The sequence below is a fragment of the Melospiza melodia genome, chromosome 3 (genome assembly GCF_035770615.1).
Source record: "Melospiza melodia melodia isolate bMelMel2 chromosome 3, bMelMel2.pri, whole genome shotgun sequence".
NCBI classification, from domain to species: Eukaryota; Metazoa; Chordata; class Aves; order Passeriformes; family Passerellidae; genus Melospiza; species Melospiza melodia.
Window position 1 is genome coordinate 70,921,797 of NC_086196.1, and position 16,535 is coordinate 70,938,331.

A 16,535-nucleotide genomic window follows, 5' to 3' on the forward strand; every position below is an offset into this window, starting at 1 on the left:
TTCTCTAAACCATTTTGCCCATTTCTTGCACAGAATTGACAGTGACACTAGAGGTGGCAGGACAAGCAAGAGCCATGGCAAAGATGAGGCCACTGAAAGCACTGGGCCTCCTGCCTTGGTAGAAGTTATTGTCACCAACTGTCACATCTTCAGAACCTCCCAGATATTGAAAGTGAGAAGCTGGCTCTAGAAACAGGCTGGAACAGGGGTCTCTCTTCCACCAATACTGACAAAAATAGAACAGACATCAAGTCCTAGCAGAAGCTTTATTTCCTTTTTCATACTGCAATATTACACCAAGATGTAAAAGGATTTCTACAAGCTATTGAAGTATGCTCAGGAAATTTTTGGACAAGTAAAAGCTATGACGAAGACTTAAGTGCAGGGTGAAAAGGTGTTTGGAAAGAATAGCCATGAGCCACCTAAAAAAGCAAGAGGAACACTGAAGATATCAGTATCAAAACTTTTACTGTGTGGGAATGTAGCCTCAGAAGAAAAAAAGGAAAAAAGCAAATGAACCAACATTCCTTCAATGTAATAATTTTCTGCTATAATCAGTTCATGAAGCTGCATTTCAGTTCAAAAAGGTTCCATTTTTCTCCCAAAGCTTCTCTTTCACATTCCCTAACTTAATACCTTTTTTCCAAAAGCTTGTATTTCAAAACTGAAGTGTTCCCATTCTTCATAGAGACTACTGCTTAACTGGATTTAAGACTTTCTGCAGTGAGGTTTATCCCAGGTACCCCTTCATGCTCTCTTTTCCTGGGTGACAGACCCAAAGGAATACACCTGCTTGCCTGTGCATTGCTATGCATGAAAACTCCAAAAAATGGAAAGTAGCCAAGATCACAGCCATAGGGCTTCTGGGACTTAATAATGAGAACTCAGAGAGAGAGAGACACAGGAGAATGTAAGCTAACACAGAGAGTGAATTTCACTATGTTAGGTTTCACCTTTATACATGTAAGAGAATAGTTCCTGAGAATCTGAGAATGAGGAGCTCTTGGAAATCAAGAGTAACAGCCTAACTGAATAGAACAGACAAAAAGTCCCAGACTTGAAAATCTTTTCCATGTTTATAGGTCTTAATGAAGCTGAACTGAGGAAAGTAAAAATATTTTCTCTCAGGCTAAATTTTCAGTTCTTCCAGACTCTGCTCTCTACTTTACAGTCAAAACTTAGCTGAATTTGAGTAAATATTTTCACATGTAAAAGTACCCTCAGTAAGGTTTCAGAGTAGGGTCAGGCTGGGATGAGGCCAGATTTGAACATAAATAACTGAATCCAGTTTTGCCTGACAAATCCTCAGACAGATTCACCTGATACTGTAAGAAAGCTCTATGAACTACAGACCTATTATGAATTCTGCTACAGGTCATCTGGAGATGATTAAGCATAAAGTTGACTGTATCCACAACTTTTCACCCAGGTGACTTCAGAAACAATAGTGTACACACAGAGTTACAGAACATTTAAAAATTTGCTTCCCAAATGTCTCAAGTATCTTTTCAAGGTGACAGGACCACGTATGAAGGGTTATGTTTCATCTCTTGCTTATGTTGCCTTTTCTGTTAAGAGTTAAGTAACTAAGGAGAAGCAGTTAGTTTTTAAACATGGTGTTTGACAGAGGGACATGAACAGCTTAAAAGTACATTTTTAGTGAAGTCACTATGTTGAATTGCTTTGAAGAAATCAGTGTACTGTGTTACAGAACTAAAACATTTAGAACTTGCAATTTATTTTTTTTTTTTAATTCTTAGAAAGCAACATGATGATTTAAAGCAAAATTGTAAAGGTGATACTGGCTACTCTGACTACATGACAGTCATGTATCAGCCTCTACCTTTAGGTAGATTGGTTTCCAGCATCAAAAAAAGTCACCATAATTTTCAGTATCAGACTGGTATTAGGGGGGGTTGATTCTGTAAAGGTCCAACTACCTTTGAATCCCCCTGTACTCAACATATTCACAAGAAATGAAGGGCATTTAGGTCACCTTAAAAGAGAACAAATGCTTTGAAGGCACAGAGGGAACTGATCCCCTGCTACCTGTAGTCACTTAAGAGCTGTTCAAGTCAGAAAGACTGAACTATCTACATTTGGTTCCTACTGGTATTTTATCTAGGTCAATTTTGATACATTCTACTACAATAGCATGGAGGATTGTCATTGTTTGTTTATAAGCACATAGAGCATCTCAGTCTGTAAAGCTGCAAACTGAATCATTTTCACACCAGAAAAAAAGGTCATTAAAAGTTATACAAACATTAACATAAATCACTTGCTAGCTGAGATTTCTCATGTTTCAAACAAGACAGAGCTTTGTAAGTGGGCTGGAGGCTTTCAGAGATGTTTACAACAAAACAAGATCCAGACCTAATTATAATGGCATTGGTACATACTAGTGTACCAGCACTATTTGTAAATCACATCTCTTTTGCATTATTTCTGAGGGGTTCAAAATAGCCGTGCACCAATCAGGATGCTCACTCTTACCCCCAAATCATCTAAATGCTTATTACAATTTTCAAGCTTGTAAGGAAAGCAGAGATAGTAAAAAAGATAGAACAGTCTGTATACTTTTAAGCTTCTCTCTGGTTCTGAGATTTCAGCATGTTTATATTTTATTGTCTCATCATGTTTAGCTGTCATAGCTACACAATGACATTATGACAGGATAAAAAGATGTGTTGGAAGGAATTAAAAATGCTTGCTTGCTAGTCTGGCTGGCCCATAGTCACAGAGAAATTGGGGAAAAGCAAAGATATCTATCACTGCTTGCTTAAAATATTCTTTGAAAGAAGTGCTGATGCACAGCCTTTCACTTATATAAGGAAGGTGAATGATTAGATCAGGTAATGATGGATTCAGGTGACATTTAGTGCTCAGCTCACTGGAGGGCTGCCATCTTTGCACCAGAGCCAAGGTCCACAGGCCAGTGCACCAAGATGGGAGCCTCCACCCTACCCTTCTATAAAACAACCATAATCTTAGCTACCAGCAAAGAAGCTGAAAAGCCATAAAATCTTGTTTAATTTTCTTTCATTTCCTCCTCAAAAATGTATTACAGAAGACAGCTTTCAGAAATGCAAAATACCCTTTGCAAGCCACATCAGTCACGTGCAACTTCAAATCAAACTTTACGCTGCCTTATCTGAATGTACATACCTAGTTCTATCTTTCTTGATTAAAACTTCCTGATAGAAAAATAAAAATGTATTTACTGTAAAGTGTTTGTATATTTACAGTTCAAACTGGCTCAATAATGGGTCAACACCCTAAAGAGGATTGAAAAACCTGAACATGAGAGGGATTAAAAACAACTCTGAGTAACCAAAGAGCTGAACAAAGTACAGAGAGTTTGGGCAGGCTTTGAAGACAACAGGAACATCCCTGCAGAACTGCAGAGCTGAAGGCTCTTAGCTGAGCAGCATAAAATGAGATGGCAGAAGACAACAGCATTTCAAGGACAGAGTATTTCCTGTTTGTGTTAGCAGACACGGACAGGCAGCAGCTCTCAGGGATGGAGTGATGACACAGTGAGGGTCTGGCTGCAGGGCTTCTCTTACCAACTCCTGCTTTACTCACCCTGTGTACACACAGAACATTGATGCCTCACTGCTGTTCGTCCAACAGTTTTTCATCAAAAAATAAACATATAAACAAAAAAGAAACCCAAAAAGTAAAAATTCAAGAACAAAGACTACTGAATGCAAAATATTTAGCTTCTGTGGGGAAAATTCAAACAGTACCCAAGGAAATTATAAGTAAGATCTGAGACTTTTGTGAGAAGCCTTAAGAGGAATGTGCAGGCTTTACACACTGTCTTTTCAGGCTAGTTTAGAGTCCAAAGACAACAGTCTGGACAATTTGGAACAAGGGAGGACGAAAGTCTTCTAGACACAGGCCATTATTTTAGAGAGATAAAAGCTAACATAAAACAGGATAATAATCTGTCTTTGAACCTGAAAGTCCTATCATCTCAGCCCTCTCCTGAAAGCAAGAACACCAGTTCAATCCACCTGCTGAAATGTTTAAGTTATGAACACTGAGTAATTACATATTAATGAAAATGCGTACATACTAGTATATATAATAACTGACCAAATAAAAATTATGAGAAATATATTTACATTAAATATTCACTACAAAATATCTAGCAAGTACAAGACCTCTGTGTTGAACACAAGACTTTGCACCCAGCTGACAAATGAAAATTCTTTTTTTTTCCCCTCTTTCTTTTAATGAAAGCTCAGAGTTTTCAGGATAATACAGTGCACAGCAAAAACTGTGAAGAGACCCTAAAAATCAATAGACCTGTAACTATTTTTAGATGTTGTTATTTTCTACCATCCCTGATGTTAAGCCAATTTTGGGAAGATTTGGCTGTGTGTGTATTTCTGTGAGACACTTGCAATCAGCCACCATGTAAATTATCCCAGAAGCAAACTGAGAGCTGCAGCTGAGTGAGTGCTAGGCTGAGCAGAGAGAACATCCAGTTCCTCCATACCTTACATCTCACAAAAGGGGCAGAACATCACTGCATTCTACTATGACATAAGAAGACATCAATTTTATATATTGAGCTCGTTTTTGGTGGATTTGTTCTCTTTAATTTTTTTAGCCAGGAAATTGCTTGTTTCTAATTTTTTTCTAATATTATTGATTTTTATCATAATTATGCACACTTTACCAAAACTGCAAATGTATTTTTGGGCCATGTTAAAAATATATGTTCTAAAAAGACAAAATTACTCATTCTTATGCATCAAAACAGGGTTCATTTAATTTCTTAATGTTTAAGGAAATGAGCAGGAATTGATTGCAGGAGGCTGGATGTTTTTTAGACTAAACTGCTAAATTGGAAAGGGAATTACAATCTCCATTACCCTTAAAAACAGGTGTATTCTCTACATTAGAGTGATATTTGCCTTGTGTAGGAGCTGCTAGGTGCCCTGTGAGGCTTCTCTCTTGTGTGAGATGCTGGCGGTGCACAAATAACTGTGCTGGCTCTCTGAGCAGCTGCCAGTGGCCTCCACCTGCTGAGACCTCAAGAGACTCCTCTGGAATGGAAAGATTCCCACTGACTCCGTGGAAAGGACATCAGGCCTTACACGAACACAGGATGTGCTTCATAATCTGACTTTATCAGCTCAGCCTTCCTCTCCCTGAAGTCAGGGCAGTTGTGCCCATGATTTCAACAGGAATAGCACTGAGGATCTACAGGTCTAACCTAATTTAGTAAACTGATGAATGATCAACAAAGGTTTGGGAAGTCCTATGTTCTTTTTCATTGCATCTATAATAAAGTACCCATCACAATTAAGCCATTAGCATTTAAAATAAGCAATTCTTTGAGCTGAAACATGCTACATACTTCCTACATGTGCACAGTTATAATATTTGACACTTCGGGCAGCCTGGTTTTCTATTCTGTATTTCAAAGGCTGTTGCATTTATTTCTGTTTTCCTGTTTTCTTAGTTGCAGTAATGCAGCAGCAAACTCATTTTAAAAATAAGCAGAGAGAGAGAGAGAAGGAACATTATATGAACAAGGAAATGAAACAGTGCAGGGAAGAATGACCTCCAGAGCACTGGAACTAAATTCTATCAATTAGAACAAAAACCCTCGGGGGAATTATTCTTCATGCAAGCCTAAAGGTAGAATTTTCCCATTCAAATCATGAGGAGGCCCATTTTTTCTTTTAGACATTTTGTCACCTACCAAACCCATGGTTTGATTCATCCAAGTATCTTCCATTATTTTGGATGGCACCTGAAAACTCTCAGTATTTGTGCCATGTAGTCAGGACCATTGCTGAAGATGCTGCCATGACATTATGATGGGTAACGTACTTCCTATTCTTAGTTCCTTCATTATGCCTTTTCTTTTCAATGCTTGGTTTTGCCCTGCTGCATTTTTTTTTGTCTCCACAGCACTGTCACCTGCTGATGCAGCTCGTGCTCCAGCCGCACTGAGACTTTTTGCACAGCTGCCAGTTCTAACTTGAGCTGCGTGGCCAAGTCCAGGTTGCTAATCTGGAGGATGACGTCTCTGCCTTGTGCTCCCATGCCCAGAAACTTTCTGTCTGTGGTGTGGTGTAAAATTGCAGTTACCTATTACTGCCAGAAGTCAACACTTCAATCAGGTTTTGTTTCTGTAGCAGTTTTTTCGGTGCTCAAAATGCAACTAAAATAATCGTGCATCAATTCAGTCCTGTAGGACAGCTATTACACAGCAATTAAAGACCATTTATAAAAACAGAGTTGCTAGTTGAAATTGGTGCTTGAAGTTTAGCAACCAAAAAATACAAATTGCTTCAGTAGAAACATTTTTTGAGCTTTTCTGAAAATGTTCTTGAAGGTCAAGTGAAATCACCTACCTCTTCTTTATTTTATTTCTTTTTACTTTTTCCAATACAGAGACTTGAAATGAGCCAACTGTCTCTGTATGTGTGCTTATTTTACATATAAACCCAGGCTACCATTGAGAATCTTTGTTTACTGGTTGCCAATACTGCAACATTCAGCTCCATTAGAACAACTGAAGTATAATGTTTCTTTTCAGTGTCTGTATGTCCCTCATAAAACAGGCACTTCATGCTGGTAAAAGGCCCAAATCTTCCCAGCAGCAAAATGGAAGAGAGAAGAATAAAATGGCCACTGCCTCAGCAATATAAAAATCAAATTAACATTCATTATTTTTTCTTACTAATTTTACATTAAATATGGAAGCACTATACTCAAGACCAAATGTTTTTTAATTTGGGGTATGTGAAATTACAAACTGAAGCTCACTTTATGTTCATTCTTAAAAAGCAAGTATATCACCAGATTGCATTTCCTTTCCTGAGAATTTCAGGTGCTCAACATGTATGAAAATCAAGCAGGTTTTATTGAGGAGCTTAAATTTGGACTTAGCAACCTAATTTTAGTCTCTGAAGTCTGAGTTTAATTTAATGTGACACTATATTCCTGCACAGGCCAAGCTTGGCCTCATGTTCTTTAAATAAAGCACCTTCAATTTTACTTGAACGGATGATATCTAAATCAAAGGAGAAGGTTATTTTGTCTCCATAGGTTCTGAAGCTAGAAGAAGCAGTCATGCAAATTCTCCCATTTGTACTAATTTATGCCAAAATATGTGGCATATTTGTAATAGGTATCAAGAGCAAATTAGTAAAAAATACTGAGCAGAGACCAAAAGCTGCCAGCTTACTCTCCTTAGAATGTGATCTTACAGTTATTTGACAAACTCATTTAAGGTCACTGTATATAGTGGTTGAAAGACCAGTTATCAATACACTGCTATGCACAAAGCACTACACCACTGCATTTTTGTTCCAATTTCACATGCATTTGTTCTTTAACAAATGTAAACTAGATTTCTGTAACAATTTAAGTACAGTAGTGGTGTATCTAGGAGCAACACACAAGCACAATCCTGTGTGCCAGCCACAGGGAGTGTTCAAGAGGTGTCCATGACAACCTTCCGAAAATGCTCCTCTTTCTTTGCAACAATCATTTATGGGAATCCAGAAAAACTCTCAGAGGAAACAAATCTGAACATCCACTGATTAGCTCCAGCGCTCTTCCATTTTTTGGAATCAAAATAAACACGGCATGTGACAGGCAGAGCTCCCAAAGAAGGCCAAAGAGGGTTCTTCACGAGCAACATCTGTAGGACCAAGCAGTACGAAGAATGAAAAGGCACGGTCTGAAGTGCTAACAGGCTTCAGCCAAAGACCATACATTTTCATTCTGAGCAAAAGAAAGCGAGATCAACAAACAACCCACCTTGAATCGTCCTCTTGAAGAAAGCCTTGCAGGCCTCGCAGGAGGCCACTCCGTAGTGGTACCCTGACGCAATGTCACCGCACACCAAGCACAGTCTCTTGGGCATGGAGTTCAGCATGTATTCACACTTGGTCTGTGAGTCTTCAGCGATGGTGCTGGAGCAGTCGTCGTACCGTTTCCTGACGGGCCCGTTGCCGCCCAGCCCCGTGGCCGAGGGGTAGAGGGGAGGCGAGTCCAGCCCGTTCTGATGGCCATTCATGGTGGAACTGTAGCTCCCGCTGGCGTCGGAGGAGCCACCGGGGCTGTGGTGGTTGATGCTGTCCGTCAGGGAGGCGGGGCTCGACGGTTCCGTCTTGATGTACGACGAACAGCTGGAATCAATGTGTCGATCTTTGCTTGACATTCTGCAGAGAAGCCTGCAGAGGGGAGAGAGAGAAAGAAGAATGTGTGTATTAAAGACAGTGCTCTTTAAGGCTGCTCTGGAAGGGTTAGGGACTGCACATCATTCATTCATTAGTCAATACTTCTTGTTCTACATGAAGGTAATCAGCATAAGGGCATGACAGAGCTTTGTCAAAGCTCCAGACAGGCAGTAAACAAAAACTTTAAAGAGACCAAATCCTTCTGTTGTCCCCTCCACCTGCCCTCTAGGCTACATGTCAACTTCACATCAACTCTAAATTCTGAATTTGTCATCAACCAAGTAAAAAATTTTATAATTCCTATTAGATGGCCTGGCTATTAAATGTCTTCATTTTTCCATCTCTACTTTCTTTCTGTAAATTCCACCATTATCAGAAACAAATATTTTCAAGTTTGATCACATAAATGCTTTGCTCTGCAATTAATATTTGTCAACACACTTAACTAAAACACATATCCATTATCTATTGATCTGATTCAAGAACTGAAGAGCAGGTCCCTTGCAATCTTTTTTTTCTTTATTAATACTGCTTTATTATAGATACAGCTATTTAGTAACGAAGTAGCACATCAACAGGGTACTCTAACAAATAATTACAGCTGAACTCCATTTTCACAAAATCTAAGTAAAATGATTCATCAGCTGTGGCTGCAATTACTTTCTAGCCATTATCCTCAGACTAACCAGTAATAACCACAGCACTATCCCATATATCTACAGCTCTATAGGATCTGACATTTAATGTGCTCCATTCTTGGATTAAAAACATGTATTAGAGGAAATTTTACATACAAGTTTTGTCTTTCAGAAAGTGAAAATTTTTTTCTTCTCAGTTCTCACAGTTTCAGAATTAAGCATCGGAAATAAAACTACACAATATCTGATCCAACAAATTAGTGCTTTCTACAGGGAGGACTGGGGGGAGAAATCTTTGTCTATTTCCATCCCCAAGTTTTTTACTATTAACATATTTTGGGATGAACAAAGGACAAAAATAATAATTAGAAAGCTCTGATTCAGATATTATCTTCGTTTTCTCCAGCTGTGATTATGAGAACACAGTAGCAAATGGCCTATCCAGCATTTTCCTGACAGTACTCTCAGAAGCTGCCAAAGTCAGACCATAGCTATGAACATTTCTTTAGAAACACTAACTGCAGAAAAGCAACTATCCTGTAAGACCACCTGGAACTATGGATTTGTGTTTTCAAAACAAATATGTTAAGGCCAGGCAATTTGACTGATGTAATTTTTTGAAGTAATTTTTGAGATCTTGCCTTCATTTTACCACTTCTTTTTATTTAAGAATAAAAATTTTTCATCAATTTCTACTTTAATATCTGGAATCAAATTCACCAATGGAAAAAAGACATAAATCAAAAGAGCTGGCTTCCTTCCCAATGGCAGTAATGGAGATAAGAGCCTGACCCGTCATTAAAGACAAGTGTTTAAGATGAGATTCACCCTAAAACCAGTGCCTATGGATTTTATTTAGATTTCTCAATTGTTGTGATTTTTACTGTAAAATTCTATTGAAAACAACTAATGTGCATATTTGGAAAACAGCCAGACTGATGTACAGAAATGTTACCATCTAAACTTAAAATCAGGGCTTATTTGGGGAGGTGGAAGGAGCAAGCTATCTGGTGTCAGCAAATAAACCAAGGAAATGGGAAGGTTAAAGCCGTGAAAATATCTTATTACAGTGGACCACCTGCTTGTGTTGTCCTTTCCTCAAGAACTGGAGGGGGGGAAATCCCCTTGCCAGCCTGCACTAGCGTGTGCCTTTTCTTCTGCATCTGCTGCCTTGTAGCCGTCACTGTTAATGAGCGCTGTAATTAATAGATAGCTCTCTCTTGTCTTTCTACTTGCACTCTGGGCTAAGCACTTTTCTCAAGTCAACGTTTGAAAGAAAGCGGGTCGGCTCTGACTTACAGCAGCTCTGCGAATTCCTTTTAATTTAGAGCACTTACACCACCACTCCACTTATTACCTTATAATTACTGGACCGCTCGCACATACATTACGATCTCAGACTAGAGTAAGAAGTTATTAGGGTACTAAAACATGGTGTCTCTCTGTCTCTCTCTCCCCTTGCATTGACACGGAATTTTATACAGCTGTGATTAAGATTATCAATTAACTTCCACATTTTACCAACTGATTTTTTAATATTATTTTTCTACACACTAAGATCTTTTTATTGACTAAACACGTACTCTGTTCTTTTTTCACCTCCCTTCTGCCAAGACTCCACATGTAAAGTCTCAAAATACAGCACTAGTAGTCACTGCCTGCCATTACCAGCTTGATGGCACATTGTTGCATGAAACTTCCATGGACAATTTTAAAATCTAATTTGTGCAATAATGAGCCCGAATGTCACCCTTCCCATTCCTGAAGAAAAAGCCCCATTTGTAATTAATTAGCTGCTCAACTGCATGTTGTTTTGGCCAGTACAGAAGTGGCTATCTCCCACTCCAAGCAGTCTGAACCAAAACACCATCTCGGTTCTAACAAGCACTAAAATCTGATCACAGTGCTGCCTGTGCTAAAGGCAGCCTGCTGATGGCTCTGAATTAGCAGGTTCTGGTACTAACCAAGGCAGAGCTGCTTTTGGCTCCAGCTTCAACAGCACAGACCGGACTGGTGCGTGCTGGCAAAGCGTAAATGCGGCTAAAACATTAACGATTCCAGGGAAAAGCAAAAACAACAGCGCCTGACTCTGAGAACAGAAACTTTCCCAGTCCCCAGGAGGTGAAACACAGACAAGGCTGGGTACTGCCTGTGGGTGGGCAACAGACACCTACGGCTTTCACTCCTTCCTTCCTGCACCACTTCTGAACAAAAGTAATTCAAGAGCCATCTAAAACGGATGGCAGGTGTGACCACCATCAAATTATCATGCTGAACATTTGGAATAATGCCTAAGCTAGATCTCTGTAAAATCCCTCCCTCAGTTCCCTCCTAATTACTACTTAGCTCGTTACACTGAAGAATTCCTAGACACCATTGCATTATAGTGTAAAACTACAGTTGGAGTTTAATTCTCTCTTCCTCTCTGTGTCTGAAATTCTACAGCTCTATTATTCAAGCCTGAAATATTCACAACTATCTATAAATTCAATTGTCAGCCAGTGGGTTTTATTCTAGACCTCACTTCAATCTAAAATTAGAGGCACTAAAATTCACATTAACTCTAAGAGGAATGTAGTGAATAAGACTTTATTTCAAAAGAACACCTTTTTGTCAGAAAGAGCTATTTTCAAGATGATGGCTTTATCTGCATTCAAAGAGAATAAGCCCAATTCCACATTGTGCTGTTAATGCAAAATTTTTAGGTCACATTGGATTAATAAAAATCTAAATTTAGTTAAGGTTTATGAATAGAAATAACATGTGTCATATAAAAACGTACAGTATTTATTTTAAAGCCATGGTGGGGTTGTTTTTTTTCTTTACTAGATTTTAAGTCAAATAAATGGCAGTTCCATCTGTGGTGGGCTGTTCAGAAATAAGTTTTCTAAAAAGTGGGAAATCTCAAGTAAACTTTCCTTTTAGTACCCTCAGGAAAAGCAACAACAACAAAAAAAATGCTCTAGAAGCATTTTCATGGCCAAATACAAGAGAAAATACATAGAGTACTGCAAACCATGGCTAATATGCAATATACAGCATTAACTCTTCATGTCTACACTAAATTTACTTCAAAACTTCTTCATTTAAGACAGACCTGAAGCCAGGATCTGCTGGCAGAAAGATACATTGACAGAGAACTGCAATAGGCAACTTCTTCTTTAAAATGGTCTTAAACAATAGTGAATAAATTGTAATGCTATGTGCTTATGAAAGGCTGAATATATTAAGAATTTATTAATGCAATCACATTCATATTTCCATCTACCTGCCACATTACTAATGATATTGACAGTGCTGACACTGGCTAAATCAGTATCAATATACAAGTGGAATGCAAAAATTAACTGCATCTGATTACAGTATATAGCCTTAAGAAAGAAAGCCTCATTCCAGCTACTGGGAGCTCTTTATATTCCATCTATATATATAACCAGTTCACAAATTTACTTTTCCCTCATCTCCCTTATTACCAATACACAAAGGAGGTCAAAACAACATGCCAATACTTCATAATCCATGAACACATTTCACATTTGTTTTTCAAGAAGGAAAAGCTCTGCTTACAGCATCACTTGCTATTTCAGAGCCACGCTGGTGGTATCTGTGGCAGTAAGAATTAACTACAATAATTAAAGTGACCACTTTTACTGCCGAGCAACAATGAAGTCCACTTCTACCTGCACATAAAGTATTTTCTTTTCTTGGAGAGAGAACTGCCCTACTTCCATAAATATCAGAATAGGTTGTTAGCAGTTGACATTTGTAATGACAGCTACCACGTGGGAGCATCAGCAAGGTAGGTGTTATTATGCACACCTAGGTACTTTTCACACTAACAGTACCACCCATCTGATTTTCCTCCAATACCTTCCTCTCACATGGATGTCTACCAAAAAGGTCTTGCTATCCTCAGACCTTAACTGTGACAACCAATGCATTAAAGAATCTCTTTGTCTAAGTGACACAGTAAGTCTGCAGCAGTCAGGAATGGAAGCCAGATCCTTGCTTTGACTATAAATACCACATTTCCTTCTAAATCCTGTGCTTACTTTCAGTATCATTTTGCAGTCTGTACTAAAATCAGCAGACAAAAAAAAAAGCCAGCGTGTTCCAGTGAATTCCCATAATCGGTTTCCCTGACTGTAACAGAGAAAAAAAAAACATTTGTGTGCAAAGAAACCAAAACATTGCTTCTCGCACCGACACCCACGACAACACCTCAAGACATTCACCAGGTCCTGTTAAAGAGCTGAGTAACAATTTCAGCCAAGCTGCTTTACACTGAGCACTTTTTTTCTGCTTCAGCTAATTGCACTCTAGTAAAGTGGTAAAATGTGAATCACTTAGTAGGAAAATGGGCACCAGCTGCTATTGTCAGAGAATGGAGACGCCAAAGAAAAGGAAAGTGACTGAATGAAGTGTCATGTCAGAAATCAACGGTGCAACGTGTGATTTGAGAAAACATGACTACTTTACAGAGACAGGGTGTCATTATGGCATCACAGTAATACGATGCTTTGACAACTGCTGGGTCTAACATATCATCATTGCATTAAGGTGCACTGGCTTAGTTGGAGGAAGGAAAAGAAAGGATTTCTTCTTTTAATAAGAAATATGGTAAGGCCTGCTTGGTTAACCTAGTGGATGAGATTATTAATCACAAAGTATTGCTAATCTTGTCCTATGCATGCACAAACAAAACCGTTATTAGGCTCAAGGTCTTTAATAATCAACACACATCTACAACCACATAGTAAGGAGTACCCAATGCAAAACAGAAGAGATGTGGTGGTTTGGTGGGGTTTTTTGGGGGGGTTGGGGGGTTGTTAAGAAATGCTGAATGTTTCATTGCTTTTTGCAATTTCTTCTTTCTTTTATGCTTTCTTGAAACTTGCCCACTTCACCTTGGTAAGGAAAAGCAGAGCAAGCCAGTGGCTCCTTCCAGGGCAGCTGTCAAAGCCAGTAGCAGCCGGAAGAGAAGGAGCAATGCTTGAAGCCATCATGTGGTTGCCAGCAGTGGCCTGAGCTGGCTGATGGCTGCTGACAGAGGATCCAGCCTCCCAAACAGTTGCTACTGCTCCGTATGCCACCTACCCGAGCGCTGCTGAAGCACTTCCTGCACACGAAGCAGCGCAAGACTGCACTGCTGTGTGCTCGTGTTTAGCTCAAGAGAACAAGCCAAACAAACCATTATCTCACACCCTTCAGACCTGCACCTCGTCTGAGAGGCTGCACGTTGTTTTCTGTGGTGCTTTTAAAAAAGCAAAATGTTCAAGCGGCTGACTTGCAACTACTACAGACCCCCCAAAAATGAGGAGGAATGATTTAAAACTACTCACCCACCATATATAAATATTCATTATTGCCTCCCATTCTATTTCAAGTTGATTCCCCGTGCTTCCTGGTTGATAAACTTTGTTAACAAGAAGGAAATGATCCTGAGATACCCCAATGTGTTGCAAATTATCACTGTTGACAGCTCCTACGTTTAAGGATTACATCTGATGCAACAATGCATACTAGTGTCATTTATCTTTAGCTCATTTCCTTGGATCTATTTCAACTGAGAGTGAGCATCTCTTGTTTATAGCTCTAAATACTGTAAGTGAGCAACTGGCAAATCAATAAAACTGTTAAATGCATAATAATACTGTGTAATTACTTACATGATGTTTTGCATAATTAACTGTCTGAGGTGTTCCTTGATATAATGGATACTTGGAGTATGGAATAACCTATAAGCCTATAAAACACACCCTGTTTATACGAACAGAAATTATGTGTAAAACTCTCATTCTAATAGTCCAAATCAGGCTTTGGCACTATATGACAGAAAGCCTTCCTTTCCTGCCAAGTCTAAATCAATTCTTATGGCATTACTTCATAACTAACGTGATATTTCACTGATGATGACTATTACCCTGATTACTTGGAAGTAAGGTAGTAATAGCAAAAATACACTTAGATTAAACAAACTACTGCTATTTAATCAATATTATTGAGACAAACTAAGTGTTTTAATAAGTCTGTATAGATGCACTAATGCTGGTTTAATTAAATGTATCCTTAGACATGCACAGGCTCTGCAGCATACAGATCCTATGGTTTGACAGACTATAACATAAGTCTTCTGAATTTAAAAGCTGAAGCACTTACAGGCAACATAATTTAAATCTTTACAAACTGAAAAATTATTATTCTTTACATCAGATACTCTTTTAGGAACAAAAATGAGGAATAATACTCAAAGACCTCACACCTTTGAGCCAAGAGCCAAAACACCAGACATCTGAAAAGGTGCCAGCCCTCAGTGGCACAGTTGTCCACTGTACCCAATACATGTCACTGCAACACACTGGCACAAACAAACAAACAAACCCTATAACTGAAAGGAAAAAAAAATAAAAGCACATATGGAAATTGCACTACTGACCTTAATTTCTGCATGTGCTTTATGCAGAAAATATCCTATTAGCTGTTATGTACAACTACTAGGCAGGCCATCACCAAAAAAAGTTTGCTGCAGAAAAGACTTCCCTACATACATGGACCTCATGTCTTAAGTAGGAAAAGATACCTTTTTCAATATGCCTTATTGATATAGTTTTCAAGGACTTTAAAACAAAAAGAGGAAAATATTGAAGAGAAAGCAACACAGGGAGATGGCACTTCAAAACAAAATCATTCCATAATGCCTCAAAGTTAAACACAGAGGAAATGTATTGGGTTTTGTGTATATATTATGATCCTGATACAACGTAAACCTTGGGGAATACATCATACACCTACTTTGTTTTTACTGTCTCTAACATTTCTCTCCTGTGTCTTTAACATTTTTACAGCTAGAACATGGCTGCTGTTTGAAGCTACAATCCTACCACTGTAATATCTTAGACTCATCATCTCTCATTTACTGACTTTAAGCCTAATATTTTATATATACTTTTTTGTTGTTGTTACGGTACTTAACATCTCGGAAAAGAGCCAGCTCTGCAGCGAGAGTTGAGATCTGCACCAACTCACACAAGGAGAATTCCCATGCCCAAAAAGTTCCAATCAAAAAGACTGTCATGTGACAATCAGAATGATGGCCAAGCCCCATCATATGTAAATCAGTAAAGTGATCAGGAAGAGTAAGATTTTATTAGTCCAAATGCAGACCAACAATTCATGTCTCATGCTGTAAGACAGCAAAAACTCCGGTTAAGAAGTGTTTTTCTGCGACGGAGCATCATTCTGTGTGTGGTTGTATTTCAGTGGTATCAGGTGGAATCCACCTGATGTCTCCAGCTCCCAGAGGACATGGCAAAGTGTGAAGGAGTCAGCTATTAATTGTGAGGATTCTTTTTATTAAGGGAAATCAGCTGAATGAGCAAAAGAAAATTAAATGCTACATTCAGCTACTTCAAGAGATAAAAATAAAAAACTACAAAAGTAAGTAAAGATTCATTCAAGAACATAACAGGCTTTCTAAAGAGGGATTATTTTGAAATGATTACAGCATCAAAAGCACTTACTTGCACCAGTCAGAAAGCCAGTACTACAGATCAGAGAGACACAGCTGTCATTCACCACTTTCCAAAAGGAAAAAGAAGACAAAAAAATGCCTTCAGTCTCAAGAGAGAGCCAAAGTTTGCATCATGGCATTTTTTACAATTTCTGGCAGCAGTTTTGT

The 16,535-nt window shown here is 38.6% G+C and overlaps 1 protein-coding gene across 32 annotated transcripts in view; it reads right to left on the reverse strand.

The window, feature by feature from the left end:
- Positions 1-16,535, reverse strand: part of ESRRG (estrogen related receptor gamma) — a 390,326-nt gene that overhangs the window by 114,600 nt on the left and 259,191 nt on the right. For all 32 annotated transcript variants that reach the window (XM_063152197.1, XM_063152186.1, XM_063152210.1 and 29 more), the window contains one exon: positions 7,798-8,213. In XM_063152197.1, the coding sequence (XP_063008267.1) occupies positions 7,798-8,213 (416 nt within the window). The remainder of the gene's footprint in view (positions 1-7,797; positions 8,214-16,535) is intronic.